The following is a 19,616-nucleotide window of genomic DNA, read 5'->3' on the forward strand; positions in this document are numbered from 1 at the left end:
CTCCAGACACACTGACCTCTGCTGCCCCTCAAACCCTCAACAGAGTTGAGTCCCCTCACGACTGCCTCCTCAGCCTGCCCCTCCATCCCCATCCACCCACCTGGTACATCACCCACAACCCTGAGGGGCTTAGGGTTGTTGTTCCCACCCCCCAGATAACCAGGAGCCTACTCAGCAAGACCACTCCTGCCTTATTGCAGCCCATAATACTCCACCTTCTGAAACTCAACTTTGCAATCTGCTTTTCCCGAAAAACTGGGTTAGAGTCTAAATATGGGTGGATGCGGAGAAGATTAAGTGGTTGAATTCGGTGGCTGACGAATCATGGGGACCTTTTCTTTTTCAGTGTGTTGCAACCGTTTCCCATGTTTCCAATAATGACTAGAATCAAAATGTTCCTTGTACCTAAAAGAATTGGAGAGTAACCCTGCTGGGTCAACAGGAAGTGAGAGCAAAGGTTCTCAGACACAAAGGGTGGTGATAGGCAGGACTTCTCACAGATGCAACCCAGAAGAGCCCAGAATGTCTGTCCAAGAATCACATAAGCAATTTGCTGTCACTGGGGCTGGGAATTATTTTTAAATCGCTTATAGAAACTTTTCCTTGTATGGCTTCTACCCTGGGGAAATCACTTCTTTTCTGCTCCAGGGAAGAGCCACAGGACCATTGCTCTGTGTTGCTCATTCCCCCTCTCTCTGGCCACCTACCTGTTCCTTCCAGACAGGAAGGAACCCTGTGAGTATAACGCCCCTTGCTGTTTCATATCTTGGGGTTCTCACTCCAATTTGCTTTGACTCTCCCCTACCTGAGTTCCTGAACACCTGTCCACCTCACGGCACTTTAAGTAATTCACAGTTTCCTGGTTACCTGGCAAGTCCTCAGGTGCCTCAGCACCCAGCACCCACAGAGCACATCCCCATGCTCCCGCAGAGCATATCCCCATGTTCCCACAGAGCACACCCCCATGTTCCCACAGAGCACATCCCCGTGCACCCACAGAGCACACCCCCGTGCTCCCACAGAGCACACCCCCACGCTCCCGCAGAGCACACCCCCACGCTCCCGCAGAGCACACCCCCCGTGCTCCCGCAGAACACACCCTCGTGCTCCCGCAGAGCACATTCCCGTGCTCCCACAGCTCTTGAGGGTGTCTGGCCACTATTCCAGTATCCCACCTACTTCCACCTGAACAAATGGTAAATCAGAGGATGGTGTGTGAGAAAAACAGATTTGATATTCACCAAAGGCACAGAACCAGTAGGTTGTAGAGATGGGGGTGAGACACAGAAGTTTTGATTGGCAGATCCGAAATCTGCAGGGTGGCCTGGTAGGCAGGGCCCAGGAAAGATCTGAAGCTACAGCTTGTGTCTGAAGGTGGCCTGGAGACAGAATCTGCCCTTCCGTGGAGACCTCCCTCTATCCTGTCCTAAGAGTCTCACCTACCCTACACACATGGGGTCTATTTTATTCAAGGTCTGCTGGCCTCACCACTACTGTCCTTACCTTCTTAGTGACATTAAAAACAGAGCTTGGCACAGTAACGCACATCTGCAGTCCCAGCTACTTGGAAGGTTGAGGTGGGAGGCTGTCTTGAGCCAGGAGTTCATGGCCAGCCTGGGCAACATGGAGAAGCTGCCGTCTCTAAAATAACATAGCATTTGAACAACACCTGGGTACGGTGTTGAGGCAGGTCTGGCATCATGGTGGTGCTAGGGTGATGAGCTAACCACAGGCTTCACGAGTCCTGTCCAAAGCACTCTGCACATCCGTCTTATTTTGTGGTCTTGATTCTTACTGTAGAGGTTGAGACAGATTTCCCAGGAACATCCATAATCAGATACCACGGTAACAAGATCTTCTGCGTCTATTCACTGCCTCTCCTCTTCCCCCACAGGACATATACATTTAGTCTAGCCATGGACCTGAACTCTAGGAAGGATGGTGAAGCCAGCAGCAGGAGAAATGGAGAATTCCACACCCCGTCAATGTCAAGGAGCATTAGCAGCATACAGGCTTTGCAGGTAACAGGACCCTGGTTGGTTGGTTGGTTGGTTGGTTGGTTGGTTGGTTGGTTTTCTTGTTTTGGTTTGTTTTTTGTTTTGTTTTGTGTTTGCTAGTAAGCCATGCTTGCTGGTTCAACACCTTGGTAGACATTAGCTGCTAGATTTGGCCTTTCTCCCAAGTGAGAATGGACCCCCACACACATAGGAGCCCCTCCTGAAGAATGATGCATCACTGCTAAGGACCCTCAGCAATGCCTTCCCAAGAGCATAATGGGCAGGTACCTTGTGACTGGGAAGTACAAAGGACAGCCTGAAAAGGAAGGAATGTTCCAGAGAGCTGTTGCCTCCTGTGACCTGAGGCTGCTGGACACTGTCAGGCAAACAATTAAAACAAAATAAAATATGGCCTCTGGATCCCTACATCACAGGTTTCTTTTATCCACCGACTCAACCAACTGGGGGTGGAAATCATTATAGAAGACTACATCTTGTCTTAATCAGCTCCCCAGTAGTGCATCAAAATACCTAAAATGACCAGCTTCAAAAAAAATCGAATATTTGTTTTGGTTTGTTATGGTCTTAGTGTCTTCCGTCCTTCATCATTGGGTCCTGTTGCTTTGGGCCTCTGGTGGTGCAACTTACCGTGATGAAGGCAGATGGCAGAGGAGACTTGGTTACCTGACAGAAGCCAGAAAACAAAGAGAGGAAGGAGCTGGGTCCCAATAACTCTTCAAAGTCACAATCCAGTGACCTAACTCCTTCCCACCAGGCCCTGCCTCCTAAAGGTCCCTGTCTCAGCAGTTTCATAGGCTGACAACCAAGCCTTCCACATGCAAGTCTTTGAATGACATTCAAGATCCAAACTGGCTGTGGTGACACATGTCTGTAACCCCAGCACTTGGGAGGTAGAGGCAGGGGGATTGCTGTGAGCCTGAGACCAACCTGGGGTACATAGGAAGTTCCAGGGCAGCCTGGGCTACAGTGTCAGACCATGTCTCAAAAGAAAAGAAGAAAAGAAGGAAGGGAGGGAGGGAGGGAGGGAGGGAGGGAGGGAAGGAAGGAAGGAAGGAAGGAAGGAAGGAAGGAAGGAAGGAAGGAAGGAAGGAAGGGAGACAGTAGTTTCACCAGTACTGAACACATACAGACTTTCCCTGCCACTGTTCTCTAAACAATACAACACAGCTATTGTTCGCATGACATTAAACGACATTAGGTGTTTAAGTTGCCTGAGATGAGTTAGAATACACAGGGGATGTGTCTACGATCAATGCAAATATCATGTCATTGTATACAAGAGACTTGAGCATCTGTGAATTTTGGTACCTGCAGGAGTTCTCAGCCTACCTCAGGTGCACTGAGGGATGCTGTCCTGCTCACTAAGAGCACTTGGGCAAGCAGAGGTTGTCCAACTAGAGGAAGACAATGAAGAAGAGGAGCAAGACTTCTTACCTGGGTGCTCAGAGGAAAAACACATACCTGGGTGCAGCAAGAAAGCTACCTTGGGGTGGGTTCAAACATGGGTAGTCCTGGAGGGCTTCTCAGGAAAGGAGGAGCAGCAGTAAATGAGGAAACTATAAATAGCTTGACATGTGATAGAGAAAGGAGAGGAAATAGCAAGAAAGAGACGAAAGGAAGGGAGGAGGGAATGAGGGAGGTAGAGAGGAAGAAAGATGATAGATAGACAGACAGATAGACAGACAGACAGATAGATAGATGATTGATAGATAGATAGATGATAGATAGATAGATAGATAGATAGATAGATAGATAGATAGATAGATAGATAGATAGATAGATAGTAGGTAGGTAGATTATTGGAAGGTGATAGATGAATAGATAAGATGGTGGATAGTACATTGATAGATAATGACTATGTATTTTTCTTTTGCTGTGATAAAACACTACAACCAAGGCAACTTATAAGAGAAAGTTTATTTGGCTTACAGTTTATATTAGTCTGATTTCTCTAGAGCAACAGAACTGATAGAATACATATGTATTAAAAGCAGTTACTAGAGTGGTTCACAGACTGTGGTCCTGCTAGTCCAACAGTGGCTGTCTCCCAGTGGAAAGGCCAAGAATCCAGTAGGTGTTCAGTCCAGGAGGCTGGATTCCAGCAGTCTCCGTTTAGTGCTGGAGTCCCAGAGGATTCCTAGAGTGTTGCTGGTCTTCAGTCCATCGTGGTGGGAAGGCACAGCAGCAGGCAAGAACAGGAAGCCGACAGTTCACATCTTCAAATGTAAGGACGAAACATGGAGCGCAAACTGAAAGTAGAGCCATGCTTTCGTCTAAGTCCAATGATGTACTTCCTCCAACAAGGGTGCGCTTACTAAACCCTCCCCAAGCAGCACTGCCAACTGGGGACCAAGTGTTCAAATACCTAAGCCTATAGGGAACACTTCCTATTACAATCACCATAGGTTGATAGATGATTGAAGATAGATAGATAGATAGTAGATAGATAGATACTTGAAAGAGACAAAAAGGTTGAAAAGTACATGTCTATGATGGGGCGACCCCAGCCTCATCGCTGTGAATGAAGGCTGTCAGCCTGACCCCAGTGGCTGAACAGCTTGGGAGACACTCTATCTCTAGGCAACAGCTGGCAGATACTGTAGAGTATTAAATCTAATTAATAACTCCGTGTCCCATTGCTCCTGCTCCAGGCTACCATCGTGAGGAGAGGCGTGCTGGTAGTACGCCACGGGGAGAGAGTGGACCAGGTCTTTGGGAAGTCTTGGCTACAGCAGTGCACTACCACTGATGGTAGGTTGAGTCCGGGTGACTCTAGACAAACTGTCTCTGTGTCCTTGAGGGGCCCTAGATCCCAGCAGTACTGTCCTCTAGAGCAGCCATAGCACAGCTGCTGCTGGGAGATGGCTTTGGGGTCACTTGGGTGGGTATGGACACCCACCCACATACACATTGGCCACATGTCTGAGCCAGGCCCTTGGCACCAGTCCAGTGACATGTGGCAATTCTGGTTTCCCCTTTTCTATGATGAGAGAGGTTCAGCCACTTGTTTCTGGTCCCACAGCTCATAGCTAAGGGTCAGAATTCCTACCAGATTGACAGATCTGAGAGGCCAATGTCAAATTCAAGGGGACCACAGTGTCATGCAGCCCCTGTTTTCTGGTCCTACATTTAAGCCCCTGACTGAAGAGTTCCTAAGGTGGGGTACCTCCAGCCAAGTGTGGACTGTCCCAACATCAGCAATACACCCAGGAGGCTTCATACTGCCCCCAGTTAACGGATACCCACTCAGAAGCCTGTCTTGGAGAGACACGCTTCCTCTCCCTTGTGTGAGTGATGAGGGCTGAGAGGATGAAGTAGGCTCATAGTCCCTGGGGCTCAAACCTATGTGCTCTGCATTTGAGAATATGTTACAGGCCTGCAGAGCAATATTTGCTCCATGAATTGAATCCACATCACAGAACATTCCAGAAACAACAGCATTGGCAAGGACTTAGGCAATACCCTTCCCATGTGGATCTCGGTTTGGGGATCTTGAGGGACAAATGGATCTGATTCAGTGGTCCCAGATGTCTGCCACTTGTTTCTACTTTAGGAAAATACTACAGGCCAGACCTGAACTTCCCCCGCAGCCTGCCCAGGAGGAGCAATGGTATCAAAGACTTTGAAAATGATCCGCCCTTATCATCCTGTGGAATTTTCCAGGCCAGACTTGCTGGTATGTGTAGCTCGAATTCTAATAGGTCTTATAATAAAAACCCATTGCCTGATATTGGGGTAATTGCTGAAAGATCAGAGAGACAAAGGAACAAGCCACAGACACCTCTTACCTCTAGGACTTCTCAGCCTGAAAAAAAACCTCTAGTTCCTGTCTCCTCACGCCTTATATACCTTTCTCTGCCCACCATATTACTTACTTCCTATTGCTGGGCTTGAAGGCATGTGACTTCCCACATACTGGGATTAAAGGTGTGAGATCTCAAGTGCTGGGATTAAAGGTGTGTGTCACCACTGCCTGGCTCTGTTTCTCTCCTAGACTGAGTCAATCTCATGTAGTCCATGGTGGCTTTGAACTCACAGAGATCCAAACTGATCTCTGCCTCCCACATGCTAGGATTAAAGGTGTGTGCCACCACTGCCTGGCCTCTATGTTTAATCTAGTGGCTTGTTCTGTCCTCTGATCTTCAGGCAAGTTTTATTAGGATACAAAATATATCATCACAGGTATGTTTAAGTGTGTTCCCACCAGAGAGAAAGTGATAATAAGGATCTTAGCTGTGCACACTGAGCCCCTGCCATGCATCCTTTGACATTAGTGCTGATGCCTTCCATACTCTGCCCATACAGGGACACAGAGATTGTCTTAGTGACTGTTTCATTGCTGTGAAGAGATGTGATCAAGGCAACTTATAAAAGGAAGCATGTAATTGAGAGCTTGCTTACAGTTTCAGAGGATTAGCCCGTGATCATCATGGCAGGGAGCATGCATGCATGCAGGCAGGCTAGCATGGTGCTATAGCAGTAACTGAGGGTTTATTTCCTGATCCACAGGCAGGAGGCAGAGGGAGCCTGGACTTGACATGAGCTTTTGAAACCTCAAAGCCCAACCTCCAGTGACACACCTCCTCCAACAAGGCCACACCTCCTAATCCTTCCCAAACAGTTCCACTAACTGGGGACCAAATATTCAAATATATGAGCTGGGGTGGAGTGTTCTCATTTAAACCACCACAGAGGTGTTAGATGATTTAACTAGGGTCACACAGCTAGTGACCAAAATTGGAGCAGTCTGATCCAGTAATGGATGGTTGGTGATGTGAGCAATGAAATACGGGGAGAGGGACACCGTAGGGAGAGGAGAGATCAATAAATATCAGATGCACCAAGAGTGTCACTTATAAAATTAACACCAAGCTGGGGAGTCGGCTCAGTCGGCCAAGTGTTTGCTGTGCAAGCAGAAGCACCTGGATCTGATACTCAGAATCTACATGAAAAAAGCTGGGTGTGGTGGTGTGCACTCGTATTCCCTGTGCTAGGGACATGGAGACAGGCTGCTGCTCCCTAGCAAGCCAGCTCCGGGGCCGGCCAGCCTAGCCTAGCCTACACGGTGAGTTTCCAGGCCAGTGAGAAATGCTGTCTTAAAGGGTGGAGAGCATTCCTGAGGATGACTTTTGAGGTTGATCTCTGACCTCCATATACACACACACACACACACACACACACACACACACACACACACACGGCACATGCCCTCATGGGTTATATTGCACTCAGAGCTTTGAGTTAATGACTGGGTATTCTCCTTCCATTAGATCTAATCTGGGGAGCTGATGAGATTGTTGAGTTCATCTGGTTTGCATTTTATAAATTCAGGAAGCTGAACCTAAGGGGACAAACGGGCACCCCAGTCTCTGGCTGGTTAGTAAAAGGAACCTAGTAGAACCAGCTCTCCTGCTTCTTGCATGAACACATAGTGCTTCCCTGCCAGCTCTCTGGATGAGGATGCCACATTCATACTGTAGCTGTTTCAGGCTCCCAGTGAGACAACGGTTGGCTCTGAAGTTGGGATACACCAGCCACACACAGCCCCACAGAGTCCCTTCTCCCTCAGGGCAATGCACACATGTGTATGTATATGATGTGTATGTGTGTCCCAGAAGTCCTGTCTTTGTGCCTGAATACTTATGGAGATGTTTGAACAGCTCCCAACGTGTGTGTATCTTGTGTGGGTGAAAAGTCACTTCCAGTGTCACAAAGAAAACATGGTTGGATTACAGCCTATCATTGCACAAGCCATGGATGGCCTTGAAGTGACCAACTAGATGACCATGAAGGTATAAAGCAATGTCCACGTTAAGCCTACAGTGCAGATCTGACTTGAGCAGGGTCCACAGAGTCACTTCTATCTGGAGCCCATGGCTCCTTCCAGACTCACCCAGGCTATGATTAGAACTCTCGTCCTCACGGGTGCAGGACTGGGGCCTTCCCTGGCTGCTATTGGCCACTCTCTGCTTCTGAGGTCACACCCATGCCTTGTAACATGGGCCCCTCCATTTCTCAACACAGCCAAGGAACATGGGTCACATGCCAAGTACATCCCCCTTTGGTTTCCTCTCATTCCTGCTCTGTGGCCAGCTGGGAGGAACCTCCACTACCTACGGGCTCACTGACCCCTGGGCCATCCCCCTCCACCATACAGTGTAATGTAGTCACTAGAGTGATTACTCGTCACAGTTGCAGTTTCTACCCTGACCTGGTGGGGGATCCTGCAGGTGTGTACAGCAGTGGGTAGATGCCCCATACATCCCTGCACACCACCAAGGTAAACCCTCATCCTGGGCTGATGCATGAAGGGTGTTTCCTACCTTGTTTTCCAGGAGAGGCTCTGCTGGACAGCGGCATTCGAGTCACAGCAGTCTTTGTGTCTCCAGCCCTGCGCTGTGTGCAGACAGCCAAGCACATCCTGGAAGGTGGGTGAGAAGTTCAGCAGACCCTCCTTTTGATTTGATCTTGAGGCAGCTCTCCATGGGGAGCAAAGAGGGGTCGGAGGTGAATGAGATGATGGACAGGGAATGGCCACATCTAAGCCAAGAGGCGGTTAGAAACTGCCTTCTAGGAGCTGCTGGAAGAAATGAGCCACTAACATCCTAGATTGCTAAGGTTTTAGGACCCATGGTAGGACCACTGGTGTCACAGGATCAACGTCTGCTGATGAGATTGTTGAGTTCATCTGGTTTGCATTTTATAAATTCAGGAAGCTGAACCTAAGGGGACAAACGGGCACCCCAGTCTCTGGCTGGTTAGTAAAAGGAACCTAGTAGAACCAGCTCTCCTGCTTTGCCCCGTGGTTCCTTTCTGCAAAGTGTCTCAGTACTTAGAAAGGAACATTCGCAAGCCTAGAAAGCTGGGGCTGCTGTGGACCCTTCTAGATCCAACATGCATGACATCCCAGAGTAGGGTCGATGCTCGGAGGGAGCTGTCCAGCATCACCTGTCAGGACACCATTAGCAGATCCTCTCAGCCATGCAAGATGGTGTAGCCACCTGGGCAGCTGGTGGGCACATGAGATCTATCCACACTTAGGGGGTCATGGAAGTGTTTGCTGCAGGGAGGAAGCTCTCTTTGTCCAAGGTCAGCAGTCAGGAGGCAGGGGCCCTGCCCCCCATCTGAACCCCTCTGGATTACACTTTCATCCCATTCACAGCCTTACTTGACAGGCCTTTGGGGCGGGATGTAAGATGCTTGGGGGAGGGTAAGCTGTGAGCAATCAGAATGTTCCAAACATTTCTCTCTGACCCCTTACCTCCTGCCCCATCGGTCACTATCGTCACATCATTCTATCAAGAGTGAGGCTGTGGCATGGGTTGAGTGAGCTGTATTTGAAGTTAGAGTGACACCCTAGGGTGGGACTGCTGCCTGTGGTGTCCCCCTAACAAGGCAGCGTGGTCCATCCTGGTGGGCAACATGGTGTCAGTCCTTGGATTTCTACAGCTGCCTGGTGGTTTAGGTCTCAGAGATGGCAGAACTGAACTTAAAGCCCAGGATGACCTTTGCCAGGAAAGAGTCACACTTGTGAAGGGTTTCCTTGGACTCGAGGATAGGTTGGTGTCCTAGTTTGCTGTTCCATTACTGTGATAAAACACTAACCAAAACCAACTGGGGGAGGAAGAGGCATATTTGACTTACACTTCCATGTCAGCATCCATAAGTCAGAGAGGCTGTGGTAGGAGCTCAGAGCAGGAACCTGGAGGCAGGAGCTGAAGCTGTGGAGGAGCGCTGCTGACCCCTGGCTTGCCCCGCCCCCATGGCTTGCTCAGCCTACTTTCTTAGAGCAACCAGGATCGCCTGTCCAAGCATGGCACCACCCACAGTGCTTTTGGCCCTCCCACATCAGTAATTAATCAAGGAAATGGGCATAGTGGTGCACGCCTTTAACCTCAGCACTTGGGATACAGAGGCAGGCAGATCTCCGGGAGTCCAAGGACTCTACATAGTGAGTCGCAGGACAGCTAGAGATTGGCCTACAGACCAATCTTATGGAGGCATTTTCTCAGCTGAGGTTCCTCTTCCCAGAGGTCTGCCTTGTGTCGAGTTGACAAAACCACTGACCAGCATGGTGGACCTAGCTATGAAGAAACGTCTTTAGGTAACGTGCATGCTTGTTTTGCATTGACCCCAGAACTCAAACTGGAGAAGAGGCTGAAGATAAGGGTTGAGCCTGGAATCTTCGAATGGATGAAGTGGGAAGCCAGCAAGGCCACCCCGACCTTCCTGAGCTTGGAGGAGCTGACAGAGGCACACTTCAATGTTGACCCTGATTACAGGTAGGCACCTTACAATTCTCTGCCATCGAGGCTTCTCTAGTTCATGTTAAAGAAAGTCTACCTACTGAGGTGGGGCCCTGCAGTGGAGAGTGAGGTATATTGAGCTGTGGGTATAGGAATGAGCAGGAGGGAGGCCATGGGAAATGGCGTGAGGGTTGTGGTCTTGCTCAGCCTACCAGCAAGACTCCTGGTGAAGGTAGCTACAGTGAACACACATCACCTAGGGGCCATGGAGGCTGGGGAACCTGACCACCTATGGGAGGTGGGGTGCTCCTGCTACAACTGGCCCTGCAAGGATGGACGTAGAGGGACCTCATCCAGAAGAGGGTTCTTGTGAAGGGGAGTGTCTTTGTCCTTCTCGGGGTGACTGACTGGGATGTACAGAATTCCTGTTGCTCAGTCAGCATCCATGCTGGGGGTGGGTACCACAGCCCTCTGCTGATGTGGAACACATCCAGAAGCCCCTGCTGGCTATGAACCCATGAGCCCTGTCTGACAGGCATCTGGAGGATCATGGTCCCTCTCAGCTGCTCCAGCACACACCCTCTTGGTCACCAGAAGGCTAAGACAGCAGCCATATCTCTCTCCATCCTCCTTTCAGGCCTGCGTTCCCCCGCTGCTCCCTCATGCCAGCCGAGAGCTATGACCAGTACGTGGAAAGGTGCGCCGTGAGCATGGGGCAGATCATCAACACATGCCCACAGGACAGTGAGTGTCCCACAGATTGGAGGAGGAACAGCCTCAGGCTTCTCTGGGATGGGATTGGCTGACTCTGAGCTATTAATGTCCCCACCTCCCTACCCCGATGCTCTGGCCAATAGTATCTCATCTCCACCATGACAGGGAGTGAATGCATACACACATACCCCATGTAGCCCAGGTCTGCATCCTCTGGTGCTGTGCACTGATGGGCCTTGAGAACATCAGGGTCTTCACAGTTTATCCATGTCTAAAAGGCTAGAGTTAACTGGAAGGAAACAAGAGAATCCAGAAGGAATGAAAGATGGAGCAGTCAATGCCTAGGGAAAGTGAGGTGGAGTCACAGCCCTCCTGCCCTAACCACCAGCCACGCTCCCAGCTCTCCCAGCCTCGCCTTGTCCAACACAAAGCTCACACAGAGGTGCTGGGTCCCACACCACTCTCTAGCTGTCTGGAGCCCATCACATCAACCATGCTGAGGCTCCCTGAGCCCGTGGACACTGCAAACCCTTATCTAAAGCGGGTACCATCTCAGGCTCACAGTGATAAGCCAGCTAAAGTGATTGGATAGGGTCTGGGTGGCAGCCATCACATACCCCACCTGTGGTTGACAGGACCTAGGCAGCCAGCCACAAGAAGATAGTGGCTCGGATCACCCTTATGCCATCCTTGAAGCTGGCACACAGATGCTACACCCTCTCCCCAGGTGGGGAGGTGGTACACTCCAAATCATGGACGAGCGACTGAGTTTTCCCACCCACACTACTCCCCACCCCACCACCTCACAGGGGCATGGTAGCTGGACCCGCAAGACTTAAAGGAGCCCTCTGTCTTACAAAGTGCTCCCGGTGCCTGCTCTGACCTCCAGGTGTTTTGTCTACAGTAGGCATCACCCTCATCGTGAGCCACAGCTCAGCACTTGACTCCTGCACTAGGCCACTCCTCGGGCTCCCACCCAGGGAATGTGGAGATTTTGCCCAGCTGGTAAGAAAGGTATGTGTCCCTCTTGTGCCTCTTTTATCTCAAAGTAAAGCAGGCACAGGGTCATGGCACTCTTTGTAGAATGAAAACAAGTGTCCAAACCAGAGCTGGCAGGACCATGAGAGTGTGCCCACCTGCTCCTATGGAGGGCACACCTGCAGGAGCTGTGGGACAGGCCCGCCATTCTATCACCATATGGCAGTCTCAGTTCTTTGTAGTCAGTGATGTCAAGAAGTTTCCAGGTTTGTTCAGTCAGCCCACAGCCCATGTCCCTGCAGCTCTAATTGCAGAACTAAGGTCCTGTACGGAATCAGGAGTCATTGTTTGAGTAAGGGGAGAAGGGTACCTCTGGGAGGAGCACTGACAGACAGAAGGAACCTCCACCCACTCACCTCCTGAGTCACCTCTCAAGGGGCAAGTGTGAACTCACTGTAGCTCTCTGTCAGCATGACCAGGTGCTGGGCCAGCGCTGTGCAAACCTCTGATGGCAGGCTGGTGGCAAGCATGCAGAGGAGCGGGACTTTGGGTGACCTATTGAACAGAGAGGGTGGTGGCCAGGTGATGCATTGTTCATCTGAGACCAGCCCTTTCTCCCCTGGTGACCTGCTCAGGGCTAGCCTCCTACATTCATATTCTCTCTTTCTCTTTCTCTCTTTTTCTCTAACTAACCAGTGATCCCATGCCCTGACTCGACTGGTATAGAATTATAGATGAGGCAGGATGACCACATGAGCTAATGAGTTTGAGCCCCGTCTGAGAAACACAGAGACCGAACCCTAGTTCAACAGGAGGAAAGGAGGAAAGAGAGAAGGAAGAAGGCATAGGGAAGAGGAGGATGAGGACAAGAAAAAAAAAAGATACCTATAAACTTTTAAACTCCAGAACGTTCTTATGCTGACTGTTTAGAGTCTACTTCCACCCCACCCAAATTCAACAGCCTGCAGATCAGAAATTTATTCAAGGTCTCTGCTGAATGATGAGCCTTCCAATGGGGATCAGCATGCAGGACCCTGAATATCCAAGGCCTTCCTTTGTCCAGCCCATTACACCCTGATGGTCCCTGTCTGCAGCTAAGATGACTGGTCCTTGAGTCCACAGTAGCCTCTGCTCAAATTCCTCCATGCAGCTTGGGATTTTTGCAAACCTTGTCTGACCAAAGAATTCATAGACATAAAAAAAAGAGGGTGAGACAGGGTAAGCAAGGTGTGCAGACAGAAAAGCCTTCGACACAAGGACCCTCCTGGCAGGTCCACTTACAGATGAAGGCATGGGAGCCCAAGGATTGACTTTGTATTTTATTCTGTGGTCTAAAAACCTCAATCCTGAGCCTGCAGGTGAAGCAGGAATGAGGTACTTTGTAGCTAGTTGGCAGGGTCCCCGCCCCCATAGGCATGTGGACCTGGTAATTCTGTGGGCAAGAAGGACTGACCCATGGCTCCCAGAATGCTTAGCAGCCCCACTCCAAGTTATGACCAATCTCACCCAAGGTCCCATTTTTGGGAGGGCTGATCATCCCCAGGTGGAAGTAACATGATGGAGGCTGACATTGGTTCCATGGTGCCCTGGCAGCCTGGGATCATCTGGTCCACTTCTATGATGTAGAAGCATAGTCAGTGGGCTTGAAAAGTACCCCAGTGTTGATTGACATGTAACAGAACATTCTAAACATTCTAAACTCTTTTCCAGATCCCATGTCTGGGAATGTGCTTCTGTGAAGAAAATAAAGAGGAAGGGAAGTGGGAGCTGGTGAACCCCCCAGTGAAGACGCTGACACATGGTGCCAATTCGGCTTTTAACTGGAAGAACTGGATCTCGAGCAACTGAGCCAACCCAAGCTTGTCGACAAGGCATGAGGGGCTGTGATTAGGATTACAAAGGCATCCTATCCCCTCGTCTGCCATGACTTGGAGAAGCACTAAGTACACTTGATATTCAGGGGTACCGCCATGGCTCATACCTTCATCACAGTCGTCTGCAGCTCTGCTACCCTGCCAGCCTGACTGTGGAAGCCACAGCAGAGGTCTGGATTAGGACACCGCATTGCAACATGTGTGCTGGGTTGGAGAGAACAGAGGAACTGCCTCACTTCCAGGAACTAAAGGCTCCCCACCCCCCACGCCAGAAGAGGCTACCTTTCTATTTTGTATGCTCTTAGGAACCCTCCTTCCTTCTATAGCAATTACTCTTCAGCCAGGGCCACACCAGCTGAAAGAGGAACAGTAGTCAGCCAAAGAAACGGCCCACCGGATCAAAACCAGGGCAGCTGCTGGCACCAGCCTGTGTGTATTGGTTCTGTGCTGCTGCCAGAACACATTTGCCAGAAACACTGTGATGATCAAGGCAGTGTAAAATTCCTAATGCACATAGACCAGGGTGTGGTTCTGGAGGTCCCTGTGGGTTGCGTTCCCCTACAGATTCTAGAGGCCCCTTCCTCAGCCATTTCCAGAATCTAGAGGCATTTATACTTCCTGCCATTATATTTATAATGTTCTATTGCAAATCAGTTTGGGGAAGTTCTAAGGCATGGTCACAGAGCCCCTTCCCCGAAAGACCCTGTGGCAAACTATGCTCAGTAACCTAGAATCTTCCTTGACAACCGTGCCTACAATGTCCCTTAGCCACAGAGGTCACATGTTTATGGTCCCAGAATTAGGATGTGGATGTCTTTGAAGGCCATTCTCCAGCCTGCCACAGCCTCTGTCCTTCTGAGCACATCGTGGCTATTGTACAAGGGTCTAGACATAAAGATCTGAGCCCTATACACACACTTTGTGCATGTCATTTTTGGCTTCTCCTTCTCACCAATCGGGGGGCTGGGGCTTTCTGAGTGGAAGGAGTAAGTCCCTTGTCTTTACCTGTGTGTGTGTGTGTGGGGGGGGGGAACGACTCTATTCCAGAATGACTCTGACTTGGGAAATCTTGGTCTAGCAGTAAATGAGATTCTCTGTCTAGTGTCCTTCCAACTCAAGCTATAGAGGCCACCCCGTCCCCAAAGCCCATGCACAAGTATCTTACACTGCAGTCATCCCCCACACCATGATGGTTCTTTTGAATGGGTCTTTCTTCTTTGCCAGTTTCCTGTTGCAAGACTCGCTGCTTTTCAGTGTTGCACTCTGGGTTGCGGCTGAAGGCAGGAAAGAACTGGAAGTGGGGGCAGGGAGGGAGAAAGGGAGAGAATAGGGAGGGAGACTTCTGGTACACTTTTCCTTCCTCCCCAGGGGCTGGCCATTGATGTGTCTGAGCTCATCTGACCCCTGCTGGCAACATCTGGGAAGGACACCTTCCCTGCCCTGGCCCACCTTCCAATCCCACATTCTTTGACTTTTTCATTTCAGAGCCAACTTGAGTTTTTTAAATAGGATTTCTATCGACGTGTCATAGGCAGAGCTGTGCTCTTTCCTCCCGAGTTCAACCAGTAGACGGTTCTGCAGAGTTCAGCGGTGCAAACAAAGAAAATGGCCCTGTCAGTGGACAGCTCAAAAGCTCAAGGCACTCCCCTCCCCCACCCCAGTTCCTGGGAGAGGCTGGGGAGCAACTTGGGGGCTGGGTCACCCAAAGAGCTGCTGAGCCTCACTGCTGCAGGCTGAATCAGTTCATCAATCACACGGAAGTCCTGATCCTAGTACTTCAGTACTTCAGTGTAAGACTGTATTTGGAGATAGGATCTTTAGAAAAGAAAAAGTGTGTGTGTGTGTGTGTGTGTGTGTGTGTGTGTGAGAGAGAGAGAGAGAGAGAGAGAGAGAGAGAGAGAGTTACGTGTAAGCACTCGTGTATGCTCAGGCTACAGGGAATATGCGGATGTCAGAGACAACTTTGTGGAACTGGTTCTCTTTTACCTACTCACTTTATGTGGTGTCTTAGATACATTTCTAGTGCTGTGACAAAACACTATGACCAAGGCACTTTAGAAAGTATTTAATTGAGCTTACGGTTTCAGGGAGTTAGAGTCCAAGGTGGCAGAGCAAAGGCATAGCACCAGGGACAGCCGAGAGCTCACATCTTGATCCACAGGCACGAGGCAGAGAGTGTGCACCCTGGGAATGGCATGAGTCTTTCGAAAGCCACCCCTGCCCCCCCACTCCCACCGCAGTGACACACCTCCTCCAACCTCTTAGTCCTTACCAAATAGTTCCCACCAACTACAGACCAAGTATTCAAACATGTAAGCCTATGGGGCCCATTCTCACTCAAACCAGTCCACTTAGGTTCTGGGGATTGAAGTCAGGTGGCCAGCCTTGAGCAACAAGCATCCTTACATCCTGAGTCATTTGCTGACCTGGAGACAAAATCTTGAAAGAGGCACCTGAGGTAAATGAGGTCATCAGGATGGACCCGATCCTTATAAGAAAAGGAAGTCAAGATGCAAACAGACACATTGTGGCAGTTGAATAAGCATGGCTCCCACAGGCTCATATATTTGAATGCTTGGTCGTCAGGGAGTGCCACTACTTGAGAAGGATCAGGAGGAGTGACCTTATTGGAGGAAGTGTGATGCCAAGGGTGGGCTTCAGCATTTCAAAAGCCCAAGCCAGGCCCAGTGGCTTTCTCTCTTCCTGCTGCCTTCAGATCCAGATGTAGAACTCAGCTACTGTGTCTGCCTGTGTACTGCCTTGCTCGCCTCCATGAGGATGATGGACTAAACCTCTGAAACTCTAAGCAAGCCCTAACTAAAATGCTCTCTTTTTATAAGAGTTGCCATATTGTGGTCTCTCTTCACAGCAATAGAACGCTGATGAAAATACACACACAGATGAGTAAGCCTGTGAAGACACAGCAGGAGATACCTTCTGCCAGCCAAGGAGAGAGGCCTCAGGAGGAAGCAGACTGTGACATCTTGCTATTGAATTTCCTTTTAATTAAGCCATCTAGTCTATGTACATTATATGACAGTCACAAATAACTTCTACACTGCATGAAGATCATTGCCAAGAGCACCAAAACTGCCCCACCCAGGAGCTGGACACTAGGTAGGTTATGCAGCTCCACATGAAGTATATAATAAACAGTACTATTAGCTGGGCCTGTCTACACATCATGCATGTTGCATTAAGCATTGTAAGTAATGTAGAAATGATCAGTCATGAGGATACATGCTGATTGTGTACAAAGACGGCTCCATTCTATATAAATATCTTGTGTATCCCAGGATCTTGGTATCTACAAGGATCCGGGAGCCTATCTATAACAAACAGCAGGAAGTGACTACAGACAGCAGAGACCAGGCCCTGGAGTCGGGGAAAGCTGTCTGTCCAGCTATTGACTAGAGCAAAGGTTATTCTGAGAATGGGAAGTGGTCATATCTGACCACATGGTCTTCTACTGTCTCTAAGAATAGACATGTCAACATCAGAAAACTCTGAGTCCAGCACAGAGGCCCAGAGCCTGGCCCTCACCTACACTTGTTGATCTGTTATAATCCACTTCCTTGTCTGGGAAATGGGCGAATAGCAGAAGCTTCTCAGTGGGTTGTCGCAGAGTGGCAATCAGCCAACTGGGGGATGGAACTGTCTTCTCTAGCTGTGGTAACAGCTCTGGTGCTGCTCATGTGGCAGCTGGATTACCCAGAACTTTCTAGAGTGCCTCTCCGACCCGTGAACAGGTGTGTTAAGTCTAGCGTAACTAAATGCCAGCACACAGTATCAATTCTGTGGAGGGAGAAGGCTGTACCACCTGGGATTGGAGAAAATTGACTAAAATAGATTTTTCTACACCTTGGGATGCAAAAAAAATCATATACAAAAAAAAAAAAAAGTAAAACAGCAATTTTGTTGAAGTCAGAAATTCAGGGTAAGGAAAGGAAAGGAAAAGAAATTCAGAAATGGCTCCTGAAAAGAGGCAGACACCAAGAATGGCTTTTACAGACCCTGGTTTCCTGGTGTGGTTTTCCTCCTCTTGGTTTGTGCTTTTAACCCCTCATGAGCTGAGAGCAGCAGGCTGTACCTCAGTCAGACTGCTGGAATGGCTGGTGAGCAGGGACTGCCTGCGCCAAACATGTCATGGTGAAAAGCTGGATGCCCAGGAGAAAGAAACAGGGCTAGTATCCATAGAAAGGGACTGCAAGAGGGGGATGGGGTGATGAGCCGTGTGTCACGAGAGTGGAAAGGGTGTTACTGGGAGTGGAAGAGGACAAGGGGGTGGCGAGGGGGGAGCAGAAGGGAAGAAGGAGGGGGAGGGGGAACGAACACAGGTTGTGCTTAAAAATGCTGCAATGGAGCCCACTTTGCATGCTAATTAAAAATGTGGGTTGGAGAGATGTCTCAGTCAGGAAAGCACGGCCACCTAAGCACGAGGGCCTGAGTTCCACCCAGAACCCAGGCCTTCGAGACAAGAGGATCTCAGGCGCTTGCTGGCTGTGTTGGAAGATCAGTGAGCTCCAGGTTCAAAAAAGAAGGTAGGCAGCTCTTAAGGAAGACACCTTTGGAGTCCACCCATGCATGCACACACACGTGCCTACACAAACGCACACACAAATGCTAATTTAAAAAACAATTTAAATCATATCAGTCAGTAAAATAACAATACTGCTAGAAAGAAGAAGAAGTAGGACCAAGTTCAAGAGAGGATGGATGCCAAGAAATTGGTGATTGACAGCAGCTGTTATCTCAGGAACAAAATCATCCTGGAGTAAAATGTACTTTAAACCTGCCGAATACATGAATGCAAGCATGTACACACACATCACACTTTAAGTACAGGAAAAACAACAGTAACAAAAAGCTTCCGACCCTTTTCAAAGTGATACAGTGCAATACTAAGTATCAAACCAGCGTCAGCAAACAGAGACTTCAGCTCTGGGGCAAAGAGGGCCCACAGGGACATGCTCTCCTCTCCTCCCAGGAGAGGACAGAATACATGCACGGGCACACCTCGAGCTATTACAGGTTCACTCTCGCACCACCACCATAAAGCAAATGGTGCAATAAAGTGAACCACACAGAATTTCTGGTCTCCCTCCGAACACAAAAGCTATGCCACACTGTTCTCTATTAAGTGTGTGATAGCAAGGTGTTCTAAAATACAGTGTATATACCTTAATTTAAAATACTGCTGAAAAAGAAACAGTAACAACCATCTGAGCTGTTGGGGAAATGGTGTCAGTAGATTTCAATGGATTTGTGTGTTGTGAAATTGCCACAAATCCTGAGGGGAGGGGAAACAAAGAAAAACCCACCGCAATGCTCTGCAGGCAGCTATAAAGCGAATAAAACAAGGCACGCTCCTTGCAGTTGTTACTTTCCTTTGCTATGAGAAAACACTCGAACCCTTGGTGTTTTGCATTCCAAAATATCTATCCATATCTCCATTTTGTTTGACTTCCTCCACCCTACTTCAGATACTTCCCATTTCTGGAACCTCATATTCCACGCCAATGTCCCTCCTATCCTTCTGTGATCTAGTATGTGAACCCTTCCCTGCTGCCCATGCTGGACTCTAGAATGTGCCCCCACAGGCTGTGTCTGAATGCTCGGTAGCTCCTCCTAGGTTGAAAGGTGTTGTTTGACTTACACTTCCAGGTCACAGCCCATCACTGAGGGAAGTCGGGACAGGAACCCGAGGCAGAAATCTGGAGGCACACTGCATGCTGGCTCTCTCACCCAGCTCGGACTTTGCTTTCTTATACAGCCCTGGAGCACCT

General features: G+C 49.3%; 1 protein-coding gene across 2 annotated transcripts in view; it reads left to right on the top strand.

The window, feature by feature from the left end:
* Positions 1–13,923, top strand: part of Ubash3a (ubiquitin associated and SH3 domain containing A) — a 33,154-nt gene extending 19,231 nt beyond the window's left edge. Inside the window, exons 7-14 of one of the 2 annotated variants that reach the window (XM_059243937.1) lie at positions 1,895–2,021; positions 4,670–4,769; positions 5,572–5,694; positions 8,354–8,446; positions 10,156–10,300; positions 10,902–11,008; positions 11,883–11,992; positions 13,667–13,923. In XM_059243937.1, the coding sequence (XP_059099920.1) occupies positions 1,895–2,021; positions 4,670–4,769; positions 5,572–5,694; positions 8,354–8,446; positions 10,156–10,300; positions 10,902–11,008; positions 11,883–11,992; positions 13,667–13,804 (943 nt within the window). In that variant the 3' untranslated portion in view covers positions 13,805–13,923. The remainder of the gene's footprint in view (positions 1–1,894; positions 2,022–4,669; positions 4,770–5,571; positions 5,695–8,353; positions 8,447–10,155; positions 10,301–10,901; positions 11,009–11,882; positions 11,993–13,666) is intronic. The other variant, XM_059243939.1, reaches the window with a different exon arrangement.
* The last annotated feature ends 5,693 nt before the right edge of the window (positions 13,924–19,616 follow it).

Source organism: Peromyscus eremicus, chromosome 16_21 (genome assembly GCF_949786415.1).
Source record: "Peromyscus eremicus chromosome 16_21, PerEre_H2_v1, whole genome shotgun sequence".
Lineage (NCBI taxonomy): Eukaryota > Metazoa > Chordata > Mammalia > Rodentia > Cricetidae > Peromyscus > Peromyscus eremicus.